We start from the raw sequence: 26,887 nt of genomic DNA, 5'->3' as shown, positions 1-26,887 counted from the left end.
GTGGCCTTCCAATACATAATGGGGGCTTACAGGGAAGATGGAGACAGTCTAGTTTTTACCGATGTTTGTAGTGACAGGACAAGTGGCAACATTAATTCTTAAATTAAGAGGGCAGATTTAGATTGGAAACAAGGAAGAGTTTTTTTTATTATGAGGGTGGTGAGGCACTGGAACAGGTAGCCCAGAGAAGCTGCAGATATGCCACCACTGGAAGTGCCAAAGGTCAGGCTGAATATAACCAGGAACGTGATCTAGAGAAAGGTGCTTGTGCCCATTGTAAAGAGTTGGATTAGATGATTTTTAAACCCAACCTTTCCAATCCAAACCACTTCATGATTCTATTAAAGAACATATTTTACATTTCCAAGCTGTCTATCCAAGAAAAGGGCCCTAAGTCCATTGGGAAACTCGACTCCCTTTCTGTGGTAGTAAAAAGTGGTGCAATGCCAAAACTATTGCCAAGCCAGCTTCTGTCCCAAATGTACTACTAGGATAGATGGCTGTCTGATTGAACTACAGCTTTTTACCTGTTTTAGTTTCAAACCCCTGACCTCTGTACAGCAGTGCATGACCTCTGTACTGCATGGTTTGATGGCATGAGTACAAAACCAAATTTGGCTGACATGGAGATTTCCTTCTTCAGCTGCTTTTCCGAGTATACTTTCATGGCACCTTGTCTCATCTGCTCTCCGCTAGCAGCTAAGCTGTCCATGCATGCACAGAGCTCTAGGGTTAAAAACACCCAGAAGGAGATTAGTCAGTAATCAAAGTTAATTCTTGTGTCTCTGGTACTTGCAGGATCCAGCACTAGGGCCTCTGAAAGGCTGACAGTCAATATATGCAGGCCATAAGCCTGGCTGCAAACTTGGATTCTCTGGGGAATGAAAAATTAGTTGTCAATGCTCTTCTGTAAGTCTGCTCACAATTTGTAAACAGAATCATGTTTTACTGACTACAAACAAGAAATTAAAAATTTCTGTAATGTAGAAGGTAAAAATAGGTTTATAACTGGGGAGTGAGTAAACGTCGACTCATGTTGCCTACTTATCATGCTGCTCAGCATAACCCCACCCTGATACCTTGAGAAGTACAGAAATAGCCTATTTGAGCTACAAGGAGTAAAAAACCAAAAATCACTGTAATCATATTCCTTGTCAGTGACCATGATTCTTGCATACTGGTGATATTTAAATCACTTAGCATCAAACCCCCAACTAATGAGAAAGACAGCAGTGAAATATGAGAGGTTTCTATTTAGTGTACAGGACAGTGGCACATCACCATACTGCTGTGCTTCCAATATTTTGCACCAAGCCTTCTGTTTTAAAGTACTATTCTTGCTGAAACTGCAGAAGACTTTTTGATGATTTCCATGGTGTGAAGGGTAAAAAGCTACATCTACACATGAGCAATAAATGGATTACATATATCAAGAATTAAGTGAAGCTGAACTATCTGTGTATGTCCTTGACTAAGAGTAGCAAGAGAGAACCAGAATGGCAAGTGGCAGAGCACTATTTTTTGGCTTTGCTCTGACTTTGACTTCTGGCAAATGATCACATCATTGAATGGATCACAGCAGTGATTAAAAGAAAGCACGTGAGAACAAGCAAACAAGAACTTACTACTGAAAGTCATCACATCATGACTTCTGCACCAAGGCAGAGACAAGGTCTGCGTTACCACTGAACATGCAAGGAATATCACAAAATGGAGATAATGCTGATGTTTGAGCACACACTGACAAAGCAGCAACTCTTCCCACAGTTTAAAAATAGTACATAATTCATTAATCAAATTAAAGACTAGGTGATACATACAGCAAGTTCTGCAAATAAAGTACATAATTTGGCAAAAAATTGTTGCCCTACAAATCCCTCTAAAATAATCTCTTAAAAACACAATTTTTTCATCAGCTCCTGAAAATACCTGGGGAGTAAGTGGCAAAAATTGCTTGCTCTTCTGTTATTTCTGTCATTTAGTAAACTGAAGAGCCTTCTAACTTGTACAGTCTACCTTCAAGCCCTTCAGATGAGGCAGGCTGAGGTGAAGCACCTGTGAGCAGGACAGGGATTAGAGACTCAGACCTCTGATGGGACTCCTAACCCTCCTGTCCCCACACTGCTTTCTGCGTCACAGCTAAGCCACCAATCTAGTCACCTCTTAAAAGACCACATATCCAGCAATTTAAACACTTAGAAAGCTTTTGTTTTTTGATAAATACTATACACAAGAAGAGGCACATTAACTGAAGTAAAAGTAGCATTGAATTTTTTCATTTTCTAGACTAGCTTATAGAGGGAGATGTCAGCCCTGATACTCTGCACCTCCCTTCACTGCTATGTGTATTTACAGTTATGGAACCAGATACATGCAGTCCAATTCTGAAGCAGGAAACAGAAGAAATACCAAACACAAACATTCTACTGAATAATATTAGCTAAAAATGGGGAAAAAAAATCTAGAATTTTTACCTCCCAGGAAGACCTTGAAAAAAGTTTACATGGGCAACTTAACAAATTACATTTTTTCTCTTTCATGAAGAATCAGAGTTGGAGAAGTTCATGATTGTTTCAGCAACTGTTCCATTATGAGATGCTTCCACATTCCCCAGGAAAACAGATAGAACTACTTCGTGTGGACTCAAATATGAGTTTTAGAAAACTAAAGAATTTGTAATAGATAAAAAATTAGGGCATAGACACAAGCAAAGTTTTTGAAATAATGTAAAAGATGACAGCCAAGTGCCAATGGGGGGCTCACAAAAAGGAGCTTGAGGTCTAATCTGGCTCTATATCTCTTGGAGTTACCCGGCTCTTCCTGCTGTCTCCAGGCTTCTTACCAACTGTACTTCTTACTCTTAACAGAAACTTCTAAGCCTCATACAGACAAAGCTTCCATACCCTGCTCCTGAAGAGTGTTCTGGTGCTGTAGTATCTTTAGGATTCAGGACCATTTCATAATTAGCCCAGTACTTCTGGTGGATAGGACAGAACTGCACAGCAGAAGACCACAACACTGTCAATACACAGACCACGTGCCTCTGTTACTCAGCAGCTTTTTGTTGCTGGGGATTGTCATGTGGCTCCTACCTACTGTTTTGTTTTCAATCTAAAGAGCTCCTTCACATTGATCAGAGATCCAGAAAGTAATGTAACTTGTTGTAAGTGCTCCTACATTGCTCCTACATTGCCTTTTGTCTACAATTTTTCTCATACACTCATGTTTCTTAGCATGCAGTACCTAAAACTGGACAGGGTACTCCACACTTAGTATACACTTCACATCACTGACCTTTTTGTTACATTCGTATTTTGAAACCCCAACAGGCATTTGCCTTGTGACATGGCCAGCTTGTGATGCATGATAACCCCCAGATCCTTTCAGGAATATCTGTTGCCTAATCTTTTGGATGTTACTCCATGTAACTGATTATTTTTTGATAAATATAACACTTGCTACTAGTTCCCACTTAGTTAGCACCCATTTTCCTTTCTTAAATAAACTTTCCGACTTATGAAAATTATTTTAAACTCTACTCTTGCTGTCCAGCATGATCACAGTCACTTCCACCTTGGTGTCGATGGCAAATTGAAATAAGGACTCTCTCATTCTATCATCCGCATCACTAAACATCAAGTCATACTGGAACTCGAAGACCTTTCATCAATACAACCCAACAAATCCTTCCAGTGCTGATATATGCATGTGCTTCTGTGCATCTGCACCCATGAACATGTGTGTGTGTATGCCCATCTGTGTTCTGAATATGAGCATATTACAATGACCACAATACTTTGCTGGTTTTGATGTTGGTGTAGATGCAACTGATTTAGGTTGCCTTCTGTACAAACAAAGCCTGTGAACACAGCATGCTCAGTGGACTTAACTAACTTGTACACTCCACAACCAGCCCTAGGAAATCAGGCAGAGAAGTTTTACTGACGCACAGTAGCTTACACAAACCCTAGCACACTGCAAAACTCCGTGTTGTTTTTAAGAAGTCATCCTACAAAAAACTCCACCAAGAAATAAAAGCAAAACATGCTTTCAAAAGTTAATGTCAAGCTGAAATAGAAATTTTACTTCTTTCTTCTTACATGCAATATTGAACAGTGAGTTCTGGTCATAACACAGAATTACTCTGAGGAATTGTATAAAACAACACTATTTTTCTGAACATATTTAGAAGAAAAAAGGAAAAAAATGCAGGCTAATTTAAAAAATTTGCTTAGTTATGCAAAGCTGCTAAGCCAATGTGGAAGTTACTGCAAAAAAAGAAGTGTCAGACTTGCACACACTTGCTAGCAGGGTGCTCAGAGTTACACTGCTGTCAAAAATTCTCCATGTAAACACAAAAAGAAATAGTTGGTGCTGAAGCATTTTTATAAATTCCTCAGAGATACCTTAAATATTAATAAGAACATACTTTAAAACGATCTTTTAATTATTAAGGCATATGCACGTATACTATATTAATGTATGATTGAACAAAATCTGTTCTTCCCACAGGAGTCACTTCAAAGTGTGGGGATTTTTTTGTTTTTTGGGGAGGGTTTTTGTGTGTGGTTTTTTTTTTTTTTTTTTGGGGTTTTTTTGGTGTTTTGTTTTGTTGTTGTCTCTCCAGAGAAATCCTTGTTAACCCAAACTAACATGTTCAAACTAACAAAATCCAATGATCTGGCAGTTTTTAAGAACTGATTACTGACATGGTTTTGAATGTTTCTTAGATGAAATCACTAACTAACACCTTCACATTAATCGATTGGTGTCAGCAGAATTCTGGAGAGCTATGCTGCAGGCTCCAAGACCAAAGCAGTAATCAATTAAGGAAGTCAGCTGAAAAAAATGATGCAAAGATCAGAGTTGTCAATGGCAAAATAATCTCATCTCAGTGGTGTCAAAGGAAGAGTAAAAAAATGCCACACACTTACCTCATAGTGCAAGAAAACAACATCAAACAAAGATTTAGCAATCAAATCATTGTCAAATAAATACATCAATAAAAATATATGAAGAAATTCTTCAGGAATCTATATTTTTGGCCATATTTATGTAATTTTATAAAAGATACATAGTTAGTAGAAATTGCACAAGCCTTTTAAAATTTTTTGATGGTATAATATAACATACTTGCTAAAAATAACCAGGGATTTTTATTTAGAGAGTACTAATACTTCAAACAAATAACAAAAAGGTAAACACCAAGACAAATAAAGATCCAGTTTACTTCTTCAAAACTAATTAATATTTTTACACACTTTTTGAATAGGGACAAAAAAGCCTCAGTTTTTCCGCTGTATCTCTCATCCATAAATAATTCCGAAGCACAAATAACCCTGCTTTGCTGAGCTGCTAAGTTCTTGGACCTGCTGAGTTAGCAAGGATGTCCACAGCAGAGTGTTGAGAAGGGCAGTGTTAAATACTGTTCAAAATAGGGTTCTCATTTCTCCATACTCTTTGTTTGGCTATCACCATCATGAGGGCCTCCACCAAACTACATGCCATAGAAAGCTACCTGACACAATCTGTAGTGCATTCTTTACCTTCCACAAGCAAACCATCAGAATCTATTAAAATTACTTTACGCCGATAGCACTAGAGACATGACAAATCACAGGCCAAGAGTCAGATACCAAAGAATGTGTCTCAGGGCGTTGGGGCCAGGCCCATTTGCAAGCAAATGATATTGTGCGAAGCTAGCATGCTCAGTGCATGACAAACTGATGCAATTTCAGTACTGTCGGAGAAGCTGGGTGAGATTTCTCTGATGCTGGCTATGGTTAGTGTACAGAATTGTGCAGAGTTCCCAGATTTGAATCACTTGGGGCCTGAAAGGGCTTCACTTGACAAGCCACAAATAATTACACTACACTCTTTCTATTGTACTCTATTACTTTGCCTCTTATCTCTATGCTTTGAGCACTCATGAACAAGCAAGGTCGCTTCTATTTTGACCATGATTCAACAAAACATTGTTCTTTTGTGATATGATAAATAAAACACAGCCCTGCAGACTAAACATTTTTATCAGGTCCATTTTCCACTTTTATAAGCAACAACAACTTTGGGAGCTTGTTAGAAGAGTGGAGGTTGGAAATAACCATGCAGGAAAGTTCATGAGCTTTTCACTTAGGAGTGTGATATAGCTATCTCGTTATTGTAAAAACTCATTTGAGCAATAGGGCATTAAGTTCTTAGCCTGTAACAGATAACAGTTGTATCTGTGATTACTTTAAGCAGGTTTTTACCCCCTTTCAAATCAGCAATTTTTGACAATTTACAGTAGCAAAAAAAAAGGCTTTGAATGTGCAGCATGTTACTATTTCTTTCCTACACACCAAACACACTTCAAAACTAACCTTTTCTTTATCACTTCAAAAAATGTATTATTTAAATACTTAGTCAACTAGGAAAGTTTTGTGTTAGTGGTATTATCTTGCCCACTGCATTCAAGGAAAGTAATGCTAACATTGACAATTTATAAAAAAAAAACCAAAAAAAAAAAAAACCAAAACAAAAAACAAAGCAAGGAAAAGAAAAAGCAAACAGCAATGACTTTCATGATTTAAGTAACTAACTTCAAGTCATCTTTTCTTAGCATAGAGAATGATTTATTTCAGGAGAAATTTCCTTCTTTCTCCCACTGGATAGACAAAAAAATCACTCTTTTAATACAGAGTTCTACACTATGAACCAGATGATACCAGGTTTTTTCACCTTTAAAACTCTGTTTAAAGGTTTTCCAAAGCTGCAATTATAAAAAAGCCAAGAAAGAAAAAATTCAAATATGAAGACTAAATGTATGTAGAGAAAAAATTATTCTAACAAGAACCCTCAAATTGTTTCTGACCCCCTTTATCATATTCTCCTTATTTTCCAGACAAATATGTAGTAGCAAGTAGGTAGCAAAAGATAAAATGGTAAAAGACTTAGCTGCAAGTTCTGAACTTCCTACAAAGTATATTTTCCTTCTTTGCCTCTAATTCAGGCCAACATAAGGACTGGGCTATTTTCCACTGTTATTATTTGCGAGAAGAAAATTACTACCCCAAAATAACACTCTCATCAAGCTCTTATTGAATTGTCTCAAAAAATATTGTCTCCCTCTTCCCAAATGGCAAAAGGAATCCATGGCAAAACTTGGATGTCTGATATTGAAACATTTCTGACAAGGGAAGGTAAAACAAAAATTAGGAATGGATTTTGATAGAGAGGACAAATATGAAAAGGAAATTAATAAATAAAAAAACCCAACAAAACCCACCAACACCCCCACCCCCAAAACAAACAACAAACACTAAACCAAACAAAACAACAAAAAAATCCACCTGAAACTCAGCTATACTTCAGAATCTACTTGAGCTTTCTAGTCACCGTGTCAGAGGCAATGGTGCAAAAATGCTATTCCTACCAATCACACAATCACATCCACATTCTGAACACTCAGCAAAAGGAAAGGCCTTTGGCGTTTTCTATTCAACACCAAAAATAGATATTGTCACTAATTACTGATTTTTTATGCTCTCTCGCTAGAACATAAATCCGGAAGGGAGGTCTTTGACTTTCAGTGAGAGAATGAATCTCTAACTAGAAATGAGTTTTCAAATGTTCTCCATCTTGTTTGTAAGAATGAAGCATTTAAAAATTTTACAGGAAGTATGTCATCACAGGAAATGATTTTTCTTAGAATTTGGAACAAATCAGAAAAATAACAGGCTAATATGTTTTCTGATTCTATAATGGCATAACTTTCAAATCCAATGTTGATGTGCATTTTTTCTTGAATATCCATTTCTTCACATATTTAAAGCAAAGTTAATATTTTTATTACATTCCCTGGCATTACCATAAATTTACTAGTCCATTAATTTACTATCAAACTGAAGACATATTCCTTTTTTCTTTCTCCACATCTTAAAAGAACACAAAAGTCAGACTGCAATTGACTGTAATTACCATCACAGTTCAACTGCAAGGAAGACACATGATCAGGGAGTCCTGTTTCTGGTAAGAGCTTGATTACTAAATAAAGAATAGAGAAGGGAATATATACACAAAAAGAGTCCTGTACAAAACCAGATATAGAGGCAGTTAGCTGTATTTCTCAACACATATGGTCCTTTTTCATAACAGCAGTGCATTGTAATCAATGCAGACTTGCTGCTGAACAACTGACTATTTCATTACCTAATCAAGACTTTTTTTATCCTTTTGTAAAAATTATAAGGAAAGCTTTAGATTTCATTATTTTCCGATCTGAAGATACTGTAGCACTTGAATTCCTTCTGCTGTGTTATAAAAAGCAGGTCCATTTTTTAAAAATTAATCAATTACAGGAGAGAAAAGATGTATAAAAAATAAAATCATGAAGATCGGTAATTCTTATCTTACCATTTTCAAGGTAACCTAGTGGGACAGAAGATTTTCATGGAAGTTTTATACTGCTTACACTCTGTTAAAGAATTAAGTGCTCAAATATTAAGAATACCTTTTTGGATATGCAATGCTTTTCACAGCATCTCATCAGGAAACAACTACTATCAAGTGCAGGCAACCCCTTTCAAGAGTGACTTTTGAAAGCCTGTGTAGCGTGTACATTATTCCATAACTGTCTCATAGAGGCCCTGGACTTAGCTGGGACCCACAAACACTGTGACATCTAAATAAATAATACACTAGATGGAGGTTGCAGTGGAGGTTTGGCTGTCAATTCTCATAAACTACTTACCATAGTCAGTACCCTACACTGAGGGTAAATTCAACACCCAAAATCATCTTCTCAGATTTCCTATGCATACATATCTAGAACAAAAGGTTTTTTTGAACGAGAGGTGGAGCTCTCACTGCACCAACAGAGGAGGACTGAGAAGAAACATACTTTGTTTCGAACCTGGCATGGACATGGTGCTCCTTACTCATGGTATACTCCTTCTGTCTCATCTTACTTCAATGCCTGAAAATATCCAAGCCTGACTGCTGTGCTCCAAATACTTTATTTAAAAAATCCAAAACCAAAAAAAAAAAAAAACCCAAACCCTACAACATTTATTGGTTTATGAAACGAGAAATTTATAACACAATATATAGGTTGAAATAATTTTAAAAAGACTGTTTACAGGAAAGAGGATATTCATGCTCTAGCTGTAAGACTTACCATGACACCTCAGAATAAGTTTATTAACAGACAACATATACTTCTCCTTTCATTTTCTATTAAAAATAGAACGGCACTTTCAAAGGGAATGACAACACATCTGTTCTGTCTTTAAAATCCTCTCGCAGTACATTCTTCAAAATGCTATTTTAGTCTTCCCCAAACCACAAAAATTTCAGGTTTATCAAAAACTGAAAATGAAAATTGATGTAAGTCCTCATATAATTCCTGTAAAGACAAAAATATAATGGCTACTGATAGCAAGAGTATTCAGAATACAGTGGCTTGAAATCCTCCATTAGCACACTTCCATGGTGCATACCTAAACCAAGTATTTCCCTGTACCCAAATGCAGCACTGAAGTTATCCCACCAAGCACTTTGCACAGAAGCACCTCTTAGGAATCATATTCCAAGTGAAATTCCAAGATAACTTAATAAATCCCATAACAATGTTGACCAACTATCAATTAAACCTGGAATGAATTACATCAGGTGCTAAAAAATTCAAAGACCAATTAAAATTGCATTGCAGTAAGAAAAAGGGAGAAATCTATTCCATCTTCCCTCATGTTGCATTTTAAAGCCTGGTGTGTTCTCACTCCTGGCTAGTGAAGAATGTACTATGCACTTGTTTAACACAGTCTTTGTGGACAAGATTTTAAAATTATCATGACTTGATGCTATCTGGAAACATCACCAGGAGCAGTTAATCATGAATCCTCAGATTAAATAATTCCACTGATAGTATTACATTACTAACAAAATTTTGTCACCAATACCTCCCAAAGATACAGTGGAATTCAAATACATCTTTATTGTGATGCATGTCTGAATGCCCTGCTACCTCCAATCTTTCCGAAAATGTAAATTCCTCATTAAAACTGCAAACCAGTGGATATTGGGAGATGAATGGATAATGGATGCTTTGCAGTTGTAGTGTACTGATAGAAGGTGTCAACTTTTGCTCTTTTAGATGGAAAATTGATAGAGGTAATCACGCTGCTGCTTGTCTACTCAGCTGTCAACCCTCCCATCGCAAATGAAGCAAAAGGAATTTCCTGCTCAGAGAAATCTTACATGGCCCTTTCCCATAAGATTCCACGACTGTGAATCAGGGACCTTCAAGGCAATTGCCCAGCAACTGGAGATCACTGGAGCTACTTGGTCTGATCTGCCCACAGGTCTGACTGGTCACTGCATACAAGTTCAGCCAGTTTTCACTTTGGCCTTACCGTTTCCTATTTTCTTCTTTAGCTGCCATCATGTGCACTGCAAAATTCTTTGTGTCTTATTTTACACTCTTCAAGTTCCCACTGCATGCCAACTGTCAGTGGTCAGTTTTATACCACTGACAAAGTCTGTCAAACTGGAAAACTGACTGGAGGAAAGAAATTTAGTCATCACTGCTGACAAACACAGAAGTTATTCACTAAAAAAAATAGGGGGAAAAAAGTATTTTTAGAAACAGCAATCTGGCTTAAATTACTTAATCTATTTCCTCCCCTAATATATTCCACCTTCAGTGGAACATCAAACCCACCAAAACCAATGATCAAAATAGCATTTTTCTGACATTACAGAATCACTGACATCTGTCAAATTATCCTTTATCGTCTTCACCATCCCTGTAGGAGAGGAATGCATCTGAACAGACCTACTCTGACTTCCCTGTAGAGAAAGCAGGACATTTGAAAACCCCCTATGAAGACAGTAAGACTGAAAAAGACTAATTGGATCTAATAGATTGAATACTTCTGTTTAACTTCCTCGAACTTGGAGTGACTGTTGTGTCACTGATTTCAACTTGTGGCACAAGGTTAATACATGTTGAGCTTACAAAAGCCCGAATTGTAAGCAAGCAGTCTTCACATTGGCAGATTTCATACTCAAGGCACTCAAAATGTGTTCAGATTTTTTTAAAACTACCAAGTTTACAGAGTCTAGAAGAGTGAAAGGGCTAGAACACTACTGCTTTGAAATCTTTTTACATAAACTCATAATTACTCTCTCCATACATTATAATTTAAAAAATGAATAAGTATTACCCCTCTATAACTTGCTATAGTGGCTTATTCTAGGTTTTCATAGAACAACTAAAAACTTCCCTTTTTGACTCTATGTACATTAACAGCAAAGAATGCTGAAATACATAAACTACACCGAACTTTAGATCTTTGTGATTTTATACTTCCATAAAAAGAAGTACAGCCTTGTAGTTAAACCGCTGCTTCTATGGAGATAAAGCAAATGAATTTTCAAAATCCCACATTAGTTTATGATCTTACATGTCAGTTGTTGCTTCTACATTTGCAACTCCAGGAGCAATTTGGAGAGTAGTATTGGAAGTATTAATTAAAAATGCAGTAAGCACTTGTGTCAGTCAAGTATGCCCTCTGCTCTACAACATATTTAAATGTATGTCACTTTGACCTGCAATATACCACTGTAAAATTTTTTTGGTCAATATAAATCAAATGTACACTAATTTATTCAGTAAGTTTCCTGGGATCTGAATCAACATTAGAAATCTAACTAGTATTTATTATTCTGTTATTGACAAAGGGAGCATATTTAAATGACAACAAGAACACGTGGGTGTCATTTTGAAGTTGAATTGTTCTCTAGGGACATCCTTAGTAAGCGCCTACATTTAAAGGTCATTCACTGCCAAATTATGAACAACTGTTGCATTTATTAGCACAGGCTCAATAGTTTAGAAGCTAGTGTCATCAATTTAAACTGACAATGAAATTTAATTGTCCACCAAGAAAACTGACATTTCCCATACTCTATGTTTCATCATTTTATGTACACTCCAAACAGAACTGGAACAAGTGCAAGTTTACTCTGGGTTCTTTGGGTTTTTTTTGTGTAGGGGATGAGGGAAAAAGACTTTCAAGATTTTATATCAGAGGAATAGTGCTTTAGAAAAGCTGAGCTCCAGAAACAAACACTTTTGAAAGAACTGTTTCCCATTTACTTTATTGACAGAACCCAATCTCAAGCACTGTATAATAATATTTTCCCCAATTTTTCTTTCTAATCTCTTATATCCCTAGTATTTTATCTCTGTGGTCAAGACCTCCCTTTCTATTTCATAATTGCACTGTAGTTTTCCCTCTGAAGCTAGAGAGAAATTTCCACTTTCTATGGTAAGCCATTTCCTCCCTCTCTGCAGAACTGATGGATCTCTGGCCATTCCACTTAACAAGTGCTGCCTAGACACACCAGGGGAAAAAAGAAAATAATCTGAAACAACAGGCTTAAGCTGAAAACAAACCAGTAAATTGGTAATGAATTCCCATAAAGAAAAGGATAAATGCCCCTTTTGTGTGCTTCTTTTCTAGGAAGTAAGAACACATAATAGCAGCCTGCATCCAGGGGAACTGGATTCTGTTCCGCTAAAGATAAGGAACTAGAAACACAGGGATGTCAGAGAAGCATGCTATGGTTGCAATGCAGAGCCACCAGAGAGGAACAACTCTCCCTTCAGTCTCTCATTTCATGCAGGAGGTCACCACTGTCACTGTTTCTAGCAAAGATGCTAGGACAACCACCACCACTCTTCCCAAAAAGCCATCCTTGACTGCTGCTTGTCTGCAATGGCCCCAGCAGACACAGCGCAGAAGGCACCCCCTGTAACCCGCTTACATGTGACTGGGCTGGTGGGTAATCTGCAAGTCAGCAATCTTCTATTTGCTTCCATCATCCTTTTCTGCTATTCTCAGTTGCATAAGGTCTGATAGTTCCTTGTTCCAGCTACTCCAGTCCAACAAAACACTCTAATTTTGAGCAAGTTAGCACTTGTGGGAAAGACAACAGCAAAATGATCAACTGTGTAAAGTGGTACTTCTGTGATCACAGAATTGTGTAATAGTTTGGGTAGGAAGGGACTTTTAAAGGTCATCTCATCCACTCCTTCTGCAATAACCAGGGACATCCTCATCTAGGTCAGGTTGCTGAGAGACCCATCCAGTCTGGCCTTAAATATTTCCAGGGATGGGCCATTTGAAACCTCTCTGGGCAACCTGTGCAGGGTTTCACCATGCTCACTGTAAAAACTGTGTTCCTTGTGTCTAATCCAAATCTACCCATTTATTTTAAAAGCACTCTCCTTGTTCCACTGAAAAAGACATACTACAAAGCCTGCCTTAATTTTTCTAAAAAGCCCTGTTTTTTGCAAAAATGGAGCACCTGAGTCCTCTCTTTTCCAGGTTGGACACAAACTCTCTTAGCCTTTCCTCACTGAAAGAGGAAAGCAAAGGTGCTTCCATGCCTCTGATCCATTTTTTGTGGCCCTTTTCTGGACTGATTCCAACAGTCCTCCTTCTTGTGCTAGGGACCCCGGAGCTGGATGCGTCAGATGCCTTCCAGGTAAGGTTTCACCACAGCAGAGCAGAGGGGCAGAATCCCCTCCCTCACCCTGCTGGCCACCCTGCTTTGTATGCAGCCCAGGACACGTTTGGCTTTCTGGGCTGTGAGTACCCATGGCTGGGTCATGTCCAGCCTCTCACCCACCAGCAAGTCCTTTTCACAGGGCTGCTCTCGAGCCCTTCAGCCCCCAGTCTGGACTGATAAAGGGTTGTCCAAACCCAGGGGCAGCACCTTGCATTTGGCCTTTCTGAATCTCATTAAGGTCCCACAGACACACTTCTGGAGCTTATGCAGCTCCCTCTGGATGGCATCCTGTCTTCAGTAGAGTCACCGCACCACTCAGCTTAGTGCCATCTGCAAATTTGCCGAGGGTGCACTTGATCCCTTTGTCTATGTCATTGATGAAGATGTTAAATAATACTGGTCCTAGACCCTTGAGGGCACCACTTGCCACTGATGTTCACTGGGACTCTGAGCCATTGACCACTACTCTCTGGATGTGACCCTTCTCGTCCATCCAACAGCTGATCTGCAGAATCCATCTCTCTCCACTTCAGGAAGAAGGATGTTACGGGGGACCATGTCTAAGGCCTTACTGAAGTCCAGATAAATGACACCTGCAGCCACTCCATCACAGAAGGGCACCAGGCTGGTCGGGCAGGACTCACCCTTAGTGCAGTCGTAGTGGCTCCCTGTCCCCCATAAGCCTTAGCAGAGCTTCCAGGAGGATCTGCCCCGTGATCTTCCCAGGCATGGAGGTGACACTGAAAGGCTGGTAGTTTGAAAGGTCCTCTTTTCTATGCTCTTTAAAGATGGGTACTCCTTTTTCCAGTCACCTGGGATTTAACATGACCTTTTAAATATCAAGGAGAGTGGCTTGGCAACTACATCAGCCAACTCCCTCAGGACTCTGGCATGCATCTCATCAGCATCCATAGTCTTAGGTATTTTCAGGCTCTTCATGACCCTTATCATCTCTTACAACTTACTTCTCCATTCCCTGCCTAGCAGTCCATCTACTCAAGAACTGTGGGAAAAAGAGACCCACAAATGAAGACTGAAGCAAAAAAAGTTAAGTAGCTCAGCCTTTTCTGGTCTTTTGTTACCAGTTTGCCAGTAATGTTCATTGGGAGTACACTTCCTTTGACCTTTAAACCAAACTGTTATTATTGTAAAGCTGTTGATGAAAACTAACACAAAGTGGATTGCCTGTATAATTTCATAGCTAGCACATAGCTACGGTAAGCTTTCATTAACCTCAGTTTTACTGTAAGGAGGACATTTTGCGTACCCCTTTGAATTTCTGTACTTGTAACAATACTTATTCAAATTATTTACATAATCATAAATTGGCAACTAGACTGGCGTAAGTTTTTCTCAAGAATAGTACATAAGCCCTTTAAAACACAAAGGAAAGACACAATGCTGTTACCAGGACAGTTTTCCATATCCTCTCCTACAAGCATGCCCAACTCAAGACAAACATTAGCTACAATTCCTCATACAGTTTCGTGGTCAGCATAAAGTAGAAAATGTTTCATACGGCATGTAGAATAGAATCCCCTCACCTGACTAAAATGGCAAAATAATCATGCAGGAAAAACTACTAAAATCTACTGAACTACAGCAGCTTTCAGATCCATGAGGCTGACTCACCACCAGTAAATTACCTGGGAGGAAAAATACTGTAACAATCAACAGTGTTGTCACAGAACATGTTCACTCTCAGTATCATTTTCTTAGAAGACTCCTAGAATCATATAGTTTCATTTCTGATTTCTTTGAAGCTTACACAGCTTAATATTTATAAAATTTAAAAAAACCTCATATCCTCTAGACAGCAAGAGTCACAGACAGTACTACATTTAAAGAAACAGAAACTCACTAAACGCAAATACTAAAAATAAATATTGCTATGAAAAATCCTATTTGTGTAATATGCACATGTTAGAAATCATTCTGTCATTTCAACTAACCTGCTCAACTAGGATGTGGTGGAATCACTCTGTGCTGTTGTAATTACACTCAATCACATTCAGTCAAAATGTGTGAAAGCCAAGTCCCCACATCACACAGGTGTCTTGTAGAGAGTCACTTACATTCAAGTTCACCCAAGAGGCAAAAATATTAATGCTGCTACACTGCCATTTTAACAAAACTAAAGTGATTTACCTTTTGCAAGGCCTGCAAACACTTGCTAGTAGTGAGAACCAAACAATATACAGCATTAAGCCTAAGGAAGATGAACTTGCTTCATGGAACTATGCCTACATGGATTAATCTTCTAGAAGCTCTACAGGATTAATTTTTTGTTTTCTAAGCTACTAAATGAATTTATTTAATGGGGGAAGCAAGCTTTGAATATCCACTTTCAGATAAATACCTTGGGTTTTGGTCCACCTGTATCCACCCAGCATCATGTGAATGTGCTACTGTCCAACAGTTTTGCAGGTTGAGAAAACTACTGAGAACAAAAAGGACCTCCAAAAACTGTGCAAACTAATCGGCCTATTCAAGGAGAGCCAGCTATACAGCTGGCTACCCAGGATAGTGTCCGGGCAAGTTTTGAGAACCTGCAAGTATGGAGACTTCACAGTCCTCTGGGCAATCTATACCAGTGCTCGACCACCCTCATGATAACAAACTAGTCTTGCCTTATGTTTAAAGAGCATTCCCTGTGTTCTGATGTTTGCCCACTGCCACCTCTCCTGTCACTGGGCACCAGCACAAAGGGTCTGGCCTCCTCACTCTGGCCATTCAGATCTTCTGTACACATTGAAGAGACCTGTCCCTGACCCTTTTCTTCTTGAGGATGAGCAGTCCCGGCTCTCTCAGCCTTTCCACATGCAACAGATACTCCAGCCCCCTGACCGTGTTTGGCCTGCGCGGGACGCGGAGCCCGCAGGGCCGAGCGGCGCGGAGCAGCTGCCTGCCCTGCCCTGCCCTGCCCTGCCCTGCCCTGCTGCCCCCGCTGCAGCCGCCACTGCCGCTGCTGCCCCGCAGAGCAGCGCTGCTGCGAGGCAGCGGCTGTGTGGCGGGCTGGGGCCATCCCTCCCGTGCCCAGAGGGGCACAGCAGGGGCGGGCTGCGCTGGGCAGGGCACGGCTCTGTCCAGGCCGGCCCGGCAAGGAGAGGGCTGGGGTGTGCAGAGCAGGAATGGGATGGCTCTACAGGACACGGTTAGCAGGGCAATGCTGGAGAGAGCAGGGCGGGGCAGGAGCAGGGCAGAGAGGGGAGAAGAGAGCAAGGCTGGGCAGAGCTGGAGAAGGCTGGCGGGGCAAGGACGGGCTGCGCTGGTCAGGGCAAGGCTGGCCAGGGCAGGTCGGGGCTGGCCTGGGCAGGGAGGACAGGACGGCCCCGGCACGCCGATGTCTGCCCAGCGCCCCAGCGCAGCCCCCGCCGGCTGCTGGCACACGGCCACCCCGAGGCGCGGGTGTGCCCCGCCCCGGCGCACCTCACCGTGTATCCCCGCTCCAGCTCGCTCTCCTCGTATCGGAAGGACGGGATGAACACCTCCATGCCGCCTCTCCTCAGCGCGGCGGCAGCGCCGCCGCCATCTGCGCGCCCGTCACGTGACCACACGCCACGTGACAGGGGCGGGGCGGGAGACTGCCCGGCCCCGCCCCCACCCCCTCGCGCTGCCGGGATGAGGCGGGAGAAGATCCCCGTGGAAAAAACGTGGGTTAAAACAAACCGTGTTCGACAGCGTCGGCTTCTGGTTCAGCCAGAGCTGCAGCACTACTGCGGAGCACACAAAAAACGGAGGGGAAAAAAATTAACTTCCAGAGGGATGAGTTTATCCAGTCCAAAATTCACACCGCAGCTCAAACCTGAATCATAGAATCGTTAGGGTGGAAGGGACCTCTGGAGATCATCAAGACCAACCCCATGCCAAGGTAGGGTCACCTAGAGCAGGTGACACAGGAACACATCTAGATGGGTTTGGAGAGAGGGAGAGAGGAAGACTCCAGGCCCCTCTGAGCAGCCTGTTCTGGTGCTCTGCCACCCTCAGTGTAAAGTTCTTCCTCTGGTTGAAGTGGAATTTCTTGTGTTGCAGTTTATGGCTATTACTCCTCGTACTACTGCTGGGCACTACTGAAAAGAACCTGGCACCATCCTCTTGGCACTCCATTTTGAGATATTTCACCCCATTTTGAGATATTTGTATGCATTGCTGAGATCCTCTCAGTCTTCTCCAGACTAAACAGGAGAAGCTCCCACAGTCTCTCCTCGTAAGAGAGCTCGTATCATTTTTTTGGCCTCCACCAGACCCTCTTCAGTAGTACCTTGTCTTTCTAGTACCAAGACTAGAATTGAACAAAACACTCCAGATGTAGCATCACTGGAGCTCCCTACCCTGCTGGCCACACTGTTCCCAATGCACCCCGGGACACCACGGGCCCCCCTGGCCATAAGCTCATGGTCACCTTGGCATCCACGAAGACTCCCAGCTGCTTCTCCACAGAGCTGCTCTCCAGCAGGTCAGCCCACAACCTGTGCTGGCACTTGGGGTTATTCTTCTCCAGGTGCATGACCCTACATTTGCTTTTACTGAACCTCACACCACTTCTTGCCACTCAATGCTGCAGTCTGCCAAGCCCACTCAATGGCAGCACAGCCTTCTGCTGACTAGGTCAGTCAATAAACAAATGCAGCACCTTTAGTAGTGCCTGTTGTGAACAGACATGAAATTAAGAGCGGAAAAAAAAAGTGGCACTCAGGAAGTTCCCTGTGTTGTGTGTGTTCCCAAGAAGCCACCTCTTAACTTTGTTATTTAGCAGAGAAAACCATACCATTTCAGAGAACTGTAGGTGATTCCTAGCCACTGGAGAAATTAAATAAGACTCCAAAATAGGCAGCCGTTTTGACAGCTTAAAGAATAATGGAGGCAGAAACAGAAGGCCTCCTGTATACCAAGTGCATACAGGAGGCCAGGCTGTTGGCACAGGCAACTGCCTTGATTTCACACAAATTTGCCAATTCCAAGCTTCAAACCATTTGGAAGCGCTGCAAAATGTCAACAAACTGCCACTGTATTAGACAGTCATATCTTAAAACTCACCTTGTGAGTCCGGAGAGTTTCAGACACTACAACACTGAGACAACCTCACACTCTCACTGATCTTTTAGAGTAGCTACTGTGATAAACCCACGACCATAGAGGATTTGATCTTCATAAGTAGATTCAAGTATGAAAACATACCTCAAAAATGGGCAGAAAACAAATTTATCTGATGTCTGTGGTTTATGCTATGAGCTTTTTGAAATTTCTTTTGAAAACTAACTTGTTTATTTCCAGATTAATAGTACTGGAGAGGGCGAGGGAAAGGGAGAGGGAGAAGGCAAGGGAGAGTGGAACATTACTGTGGTGGTGAAACAGCAGGCCAAAGGTGTACAAACTGAATTCTGACTCGAGCCAACAGAAGCCATGAGAAAGCTGACAGCTCTTTGTGAGAAGAGTTCTGCAGCAGTGAAAAACAACTTGTTTTCCCTGAGAAAGAGCTCTAAGTCTGTGTGAAACAACCTGCATTCCCTGAGAAAGAACTCTAGGACTGTGATAAACACTAGCCACCTGTATAAACTGTTCTTACACCATTAGACAGAAAAATGAAAACTATCTCTCACCAAGAACTTTTCCTGCGCATACACCCCAGGAGTTTCAGTGACCAATAAATACAGGGTAACAACTTGTTACTGACCAGTTGGGGATAGACATGGGATGTTCTTTAAAAACTATAAAAAGAGATGTGCGAAATAAACCAAGATTGATCCTTTCCTTCTTTGCACCAGAAAAGCATGTCCTGCATCTTTACTGAGCACCACAGCAACACATTACACGCTCATTTCCCCTCCATTTCTCTTTATTTTACTGAAAGGTGAATTTAATTATATTTTGCTCTAAGCAAAGAACTGTGACTTGAAGGATGCAATACAAAGTAGACATCATATACTTCGTTAAGCTAAAGCCAAGTAACAAACCAAAATTTTTTAAAAATTACCTGAAGTCAAAGCCAGATATTTCTCAAGCATCTGTTTCTGCACAACACAATCCTGGGCCAGTGTCCTCAACTGCTGACAACCAGCAGGATGGTCCCAGCACTGCTTTGTGGTAGTAGTGACAAGAGAAATGTTTCCACCCCCTGTGTGCTCTCCATCATGCCCTTTTACTGAAAGGTATGTGAAATGAAATCCCATTCTCCCACAAAGAACCCACTGTTAAAGACATTACAGTAGTCCCGAGGAAAGATTAGCCATATGATAATAGTCTTATCAGTCTGGTAAATGTGGGCATACTAGGTAAAAATTACCATGCTATCATTACTGTTACTTTCTGGTTAAGAATCCAGTCTTTAGACATAGTTTCTGTTCTCCCTCTAATAAAAAACAGAGGAATAAGTCTTAGGATACCACTTGTGCCATACTGCATTTACACTGAGAAGTCAGTAGAAGAATTTCATAGGAGCACTGTTTGTGGCTGTTTGCAACCTAATAAGCAGTAATTTCAAAAAGATACTTTTCTCTTTAATATCATTAACAAAGAAAAGTTTTAGACATTAATCTGGTTTCAAATTCAATAGGATATAATGGAACTTTTGACTGTGCATCAGCCAAGAGGAACAAGGAAGATTACATGGTGAGCTGAATTCAAATACATCAATATGTTTTGGAATGTTAAATACTTAATTTACACAATATATCATCATTACTTGGCTAATCTTTAAAGTTACATCTGAAGAAAGAAAAAGGATTTCTCCCCATGGCCGGCTGGCCAAGATTGTCTTTCTGTCTAACACACCAAAGATCAAAAATTTAAGAAACATTAGTTCATAGAATGCTATCAAAGTGTGTTCAAAACCATCCAGGTCTTTAAAAGCTAACTGCACAGATGTTACAATAATTCTTCCCACAAAGCACAAAGCAAGGTGAAAATACTTCAAATGTAGCTTGACTTGAATTGGCATAACATGTATTAAAATTATGTTAGTAATCCTGAAAGCGAAACTGTAAAATGGTTGAACTCTACTGCTAACAGTGACATAGACTGTCTTCAAATTCATCTGTTGAGCAGACTCTCAAAAGTACTCTAGGAGGTGTTGGTCTTCAGTGCCGGGTGTTGTTGCACCTATCAATATCTTGGATTTTATTCTTAAATTACCTGCATGCAGAATATAAAATTAATTAATAATATACTGTAACTCCAGCTGTAACTGTTCCCTGTCATCAGACTCTACCTAACCATCTATAATTACAGAAACTGGGAATCACCAATCTGCCCCTTTTCTGGCCACTTCTATGTTTTACTTTTTTTTTTTCCAAAAGAATCACTGTGCAATTCCTCATACAGGGAGGGGGAGTTTAACATCCATCATGTTAGAATGATTCACAGGAGAGAAAAAGGAACAATTACAGGCAAATCTGAAAGATCACTTCCCACTAATTCACATGATTCAAGGACTTTCTGAATGGCTAATTTCCAGAATAAGCCCATACAAAAATTCTAATCTAAGTGATAAGTAAAATACACATCAAAACAAGAGGCCAAATCAAAAAACAATCCTTAATTGGAACACAATCTAAGTTTGTGAATTTTTCAATTGCTAAAAAGCTCATTTTAAGTCAGCCCACAAAATTCAACCACAGGTTAGTTGTTTATCTCTAGTCTTTTCTTGCCCTTCCATTTCCATTGCATATTTCTTTAACTTTAGTTTGCATATGAATATCCTAGGACAGGTCTGCCTACACTGCTTTGTCTGCCTACACTTCTTTCTTAATGAGAGAAAAAATATTTGGATTATTTTATCCCCCTCCCCTTTGTTAATAATTTCCTTATTGATCTGGTGTGCGGGAGGGGGAAGGGAAGGAATGACTTCAGCAGTAAAGTCAAAAGATTACTAGCAAGTTACAACCACTGCAATCACTATCATTAATTCAACTATGGAAGACAAGAATTTTAAAAAAAGGAGGAATTGTCTTAGCAGGTAACAAGTAACATTCTGAACAACCTGAAAATTCAGCTTCTAACCTGTTAAATTGCCTTTTTTTCCTCACATAGTGGACTCATATTTTGCCACAAGATTATTACATAGCCTGTTCTACTCTAAAGTGGAAGGAGAGAAAAAAATATAACCCCAAAGGCGTTTTTTTTTTCCTATTTATTTTTCCTTGAGACAATCATTTCACTGTACACATAATTTTAGTGGATGTTGCCTGTTCTCTTAAATGTACAGGACCTACCAGCCAGCAGCTCGTCTCCACAATTTGAAAGAAACTGACGTATTTGGGGCATGAACTCCACAGATGCTGAAACAAACTCCCATTTGAGGCTTTCAGAGGGAAATAACTTAGGAGAGGTAGAATAAAGAATAATTGATTGGGAAGCAGAATATTCTGTTTTAAAAGGGACAGTGATGGAAGAATTACAGACTTACTGTACACTGAATGTCAGCTTAAGAAAGAAATAGCAATGTCTTCAATTTGAGTCACTTCATTTTGTTTATATTTAATTTAACAAGGACCATGGACATGATGAATAGAAGAATTTGTTGCCAATATTTGCATTTTATTTTAACCTAAAAGGTAAACTGGAATTCAGTAGCAGCTTGTCTTTCATACAGTATTCCAAATGCAGTTCATAATTTTGCAAACATTTACTTTTTGCTTATGCTAGTGATTCTTCAGTGGTACATTGGCTTGTAGTTTCAATGAAATACACACTTAAATTTAGTATAATACCTAGTACTGAGGTCCACAGAGGAAAGAGTTCACTAATGCCTCCATTCACTTTAGCTGAGAAACATCTATTAATATGGATGTTAATCACACCAGGAAAGAGAGTAACCAAATCTCCAATCTTCACAATGCAGAGGAATAAAAACAAAATAAATTTCCAGACCACAGGATATTCTGAGTTAGAAGGGACCCATGAAGATCATGAAGTCCAACTCTTAAAAGAATCATCCATCTGGGACTTGAACCCAGAGCCTTGGCATTATCAGCCAACTGAGTCAATCTCAGGATCATTAACAGCTTCTTGAAACAGCAAGAGTTTTATGCTAGCCAAATATAATAGCTGATGTGGATGTTCTGCTCAAGCTAACCTTGTGATGCTAGAAAACCCCTAGAATCTTTTGAATTAGCAGCCAACCCTGTGTGAAGTGAACTCCAGAAATGCCATTATCCATGTTCCCCAAAAGGCTTCAGGTTCTGAGAAAAAACTTGCACAACTCACTCTTGTTACCAGTTTAATGGTATGGATGGCCACACTAACCCTTGCTAGCAGACTTTCTCATTCTCTTGTCACAAGAGAAGAATACTGATCTATCATTCAAATGAATTCTAACCCTGATGGATGCAAAAAGAGATCAAGAGCTAAGAAAGCTGGACACTTATAGAAAAAAAAGAAAAAATAAATAAAGAAAAAAGAAAAAAAATATTGTGAAAGCATATGTTCACCCGTTTCGACCTCGGCATGTCCAAACTGAGTCTTTTAGTTCTGGAAATATCAATTTCAGTGTGAGCAGTATATATCTGAAGTTTAATACTGAGCTGTTGGTCAATTTTAATTAGCAGCAAGTAAGCCAACATTAAGTACACTGCAACACTTTACAGAGCATTATGCCTAGACCAGTTTCTTCATCATAAATCTCCTGCATACTCTTCATAAATCATAAATCTCCTGTTTAAAAGGCAGTTTTAACATCAATGACTGAACAACACTGATGCAGAAGGTATTATTCGCTTAAGGCTTTAGCATTTAACCATTTAAAAAGAAGCTTGATTTAGGCTTGATAAATTTTGGTGAGGGCTTTTCTGTTCTAATTTCCTTGAAAACTCCTCTAAATACTGAGTTAAGAGAGGTATGTAGAAAAACAATAGCAAAACCACTAATCTGTCAAGTTTATACTAACTTTGTCGTAAAAATAGAGTATGACCTTCCAGATGAATGGAGGTTTCCATTCTGTTCAGAAATGGTATTATGTGCTCTTTTATATTTGACCCCAAAAAATACAAATTCATGTGTTTATCCTGCAGTCTTATGATTAGCTGAAATCAACAGCTCATCTTGCTTTTTTATGTGATTAATATTTGTCTAAAATTTGTTCACATTGATACATTCCATTAATATTAATATATCAACAAGCTCAGCAACAACAGGACAACACATCTTATGTTAATATTGTGTATTTCAGAAAAATGTTCACATGCTCTGATTTCTTGCAAAAGGTATAACCAGTCCCTTCAAACATATTTTCTACTGAAGAAAATCCAAACAGAATACTAGCTCTTACAACTATCAAGCACTCAGCTGAATCACCCACTTGTCTTCCTCAACTATTACCAGAATTATTGCAAGATTTTTTTTTCATTTTTGTATCCTGAGACCACTGAATAGAACTGATGCAATGTGTCAGTCCAGTAAGACATCAGTATTTGACTATGCAGGTGATTTTAATTCTGCAGAAGCTTTGTAAAAACTTGAAGAAGATTTCAGTTTACATCTGTCTGTTGCTCAAGCATGTCTTTTGACCCTATGAGTACTAGCACAGTAGACTTTGCCAGGGCAGTGGTACTTCAATAATGAAGAGATTCAGAATTAAAAACCAGAACAGTTTACCACGGATAATTGTTTGTGCATCTTTAATACCTTCTCCAGCACTCTTTGTGAAATGTTGGGTTTGCCCTGGCTACATCTTAATTTATTCTAGACAGCACTCCTAAGAACACCAGTAAGTATCGACACCAGCACAGAGTGTTAACATTTCACAAGGTACATCCCTTTATTATTGTAATCACAAAAACATGATTTTGTACAGGAATGTTTAAGTGAACATTAATCAATGCAATTAAATTTGTTTCATAGAGATCAGGTAAACATACTACAGAACATTGTGTTGTAGAGAACAAAAATATCAGCTTTCTGGCCTTGCAGTGCACGTTCTAGTGCAAGTATTAAGACACAATAGTGTTCAATTCAGCAATGTATTGCAGAACATCATGCCACAGTCCACTTTAAAGAGGGTCAGGACATGCAGCTTGTTAATAAAATGCTGTGGTATATAAAAAAAGCCACATGTTAATTCATAAAATATATAGTGGTTTATTTGGATGATTTAGTGACTTCACTGTGGAATTTAGTTTTATCCAGGACAAACATCCAGAGTGTCTTGTCATTTGGAATATTCTTCTTTTAGGCAATGGCTTTGGCTTCAGGTAGGAATGCCTCCCAGTATTTTATTAGCTTGAAGAGAAGGGAGAATCACTCATTAGGTACTAAATGTTGAAAACCACAATGCATACCTACCTCCTCTTGCAGTAAACTTGCCTCCACAAGAGAAAGTAAGAACGTAGGTCCTTATTCACTAATATTTTTACATAGTGCAAGAAAAAACACAAGTAATAAATACACATATCTGCTCATAACTATAGATATATTGCCACATGTTGAACACAATGTTATAGAATAAAATTATACAGATTTTTTTTAAAGATCAGTCACTTATTCTTACCACTAAAGATACTGTTTTTTCAGGTTTTTTAGATTAAACAAAGCTGGAGGGTTCTATTCCTGCCATGAGCAGAAGAAAGAGCCCGGACTTTTTCTAGTAACAAGGCCTACTTCTCAGACTGAAAACTGTTTTAATGCTTTCCAATATTCAGTACTATTCTGTACTTTTTAAAAAGAGCAATAAATGTTTAAGAATCCAAATCTCTTCAGTAAGTGTAAGTACTTACTGATTACAATTTATTCCAATCTCTAAGTAAAAGTACTAATTCAGTTGGAGAAGATAACAAGACCCTCTGCTTGCCCATATCCCTAAGGGAACTTCTCCATTGCTTCCTTGAATTACAGTTCTGCATGGGCTGGAAAACTGCAATCATGATGTCATTCACCAATACAGTACAGACTAGTAGCACTTAATGTTTTAGAAACAGCTGTGCTTTAAGCCCATATTTTTCTAACTAACCTAATATGGAATGTATTATTTATTAACTTGTACAAAGCTTAAAATTTATCTTACCTGCTGCTGTGTTTGCACTAACGACTCTAAGTACTCGATAATAACAGTTTTAAAGTCTTTCACTCGTTCCTTCTGTTAATAAATAAATTATGGCATATTAACTTCTTAACACACTTTACTTGTAATGTCAATATTATGTATAGTAGAACTGTCATTTACTTGGAAAAAATTATACATGCCTCAAATCTTCCCACTTCCTTGCGAATGGTTTTGGAGATCTGTTCAAAATCTTTTTCCCCTTGCTGAACTTTTGTCTCCCACTGGCAAAGGAAAGACATACAGAGGTAAGATTTTGTGTTGTCCATTCAGTCTACCTGTAATATTTTTAGCACACTGATAGTCACTTAAGAGCTAAAAGGACCTATTTGTTTTGGCCGATTTAAAAAGAAAATTTTACAATAACAATTTCAGATTTGTGTTATAGGATGTCATCAGATCAGTTACAACAAGGGTAATTTTAAGGCAATGCTATCTGTAGATAAAATGTAAAAATATCTAATATTAAGAACATTTAACAACATTTTAAAAATGTTCTTAGGAAAACAAATGGATCTCAAAGGCTTTACCTACTATTCCCTTTACAAACTTCATACAAAGGAACCTAAACTTATTCAGTCAAGCTTGGAAGAGTCTCAAGTTAGTTCCCCGTACTTTCCTAATTCCAGAAGAGATGAGTACACCTTCATCTCTGCCTCTGGTCAAGTATTTGATTACTGCTATCATATTTGTGTTGCAAATGACAAGCCTCTGAGGATGTGTTTATCTGCTTTCCAAAGCACAAGCCTTCTTTTTCAGTGGCAACTGTTTTCACAGAAAGCTGGACTAGAAATGTTACTGCAGGTAAGAAGATCACTAGAAGAAAATTCAGAGGAAGAGATGTTTCTTATGGGTTTATGCCATATTTGGAACATTGCATTTGTATATATTGTTACATATATGACACCAGATTGTTTCTCCTAGTTTCTGTGGAAAGACATCCAGCTAGACAAGAAGGGATCATCAGCATCTACATGGCCCGGTAACTGCTTTTACACACCTATTACATTGTTAAATTTAGGTTAGTTATGTAGATAAACGGAGAGCCCCACAGCAGGCAAGCAGTTCTTTGAAATGAAAGTTGAGATCTGTTCATCTCAACGTATTAACTGAGAACAAATGCATTCAGTAACATTTATCTTCATCAGAAAAAAGAAGCAGGGAAGCAACATGCTTCAATGTAGCATCTTGCTGTTAGCAATCCAGTGGTGCTACTTATTTCTCAAAAGCATTTTGTGACGCAGTGTCAAGTTTCTACTGTGGTATGAGATCAACATCATCTATGTTCCAATAAACATC

At 39.2% G+C, this 26,887-nt stretch overlaps 2 protein-coding genes across 6 annotated transcripts in view; both read right to left on the bottom strand.

Annotated features, from left to right (window-relative positions):
- Nucleotides 1–17,100, bottom strand: part of SNX24 (sorting nexin 24) — an 88,410-nt gene extending 71,310 nt beyond the window's left edge. For 3 of the 4 annotated variants that reach the window (XM_041484181.1, XM_041484182.1, XM_041484183.1), the window contains exon 1: nucleotides 16,992–17,098. In XM_041484181.1, the coding sequence (XP_041340115.1) occupies nucleotides 16,992–17,051 (60 nt within the window). In that variant the 5' untranslated portion in view covers nucleotides 17,052–17,098. Of the gene's footprint in view, nucleotides 1–16,991 lie in introns of all 4 variants that reach the window. The other variant, XM_041484184.1, reaches the window with a different exon arrangement.
- A 7,192-nt stretch (nucleotides 17,101–24,292) lies between these two features.
- SNX2 (sorting nexin 2) overlaps nucleotides 24,293–26,887 on the bottom strand; it is a 29,219-nt gene continuing 26,624 nt past the window's right edge. For both annotated transcript variants that reach the window (XM_041484143.1, XM_041484144.1), the window contains 3 exons: nucleotides 25,732–25,812; nucleotides 25,553–25,624; nucleotides 24,293–24,771 (listed from right to left, as the gene is read on the bottom strand). In XM_041484143.1, the coding sequence (XP_041340077.1) occupies nucleotides 24,721–24,771; nucleotides 25,553–25,624; nucleotides 25,732–25,812 (204 nt within the window). In that variant the 3' untranslated portion in view covers nucleotides 24,293–24,720. The remainder of the gene's footprint in view (nucleotides 24,772–25,552; nucleotides 25,625–25,731; nucleotides 25,813–26,887) is intronic.

The sequence above is a fragment of the Pyrgilauda ruficollis genome, unplaced genomic scaffold, assembly GCF_017590135.1.
Source record: "Pyrgilauda ruficollis isolate IOZ18807 unplaced genomic scaffold, ASM1759013v1 scaffold64, whole genome shotgun sequence".
NCBI classification, from domain to species: Eukaryota; Metazoa; Chordata; class Aves; order Passeriformes; family Passeridae; genus Pyrgilauda; species Pyrgilauda ruficollis.
Note: the sequence above shows the minus strand (reverse complement) of the source record. Positions and strands in the feature narration are given on the sequence as shown.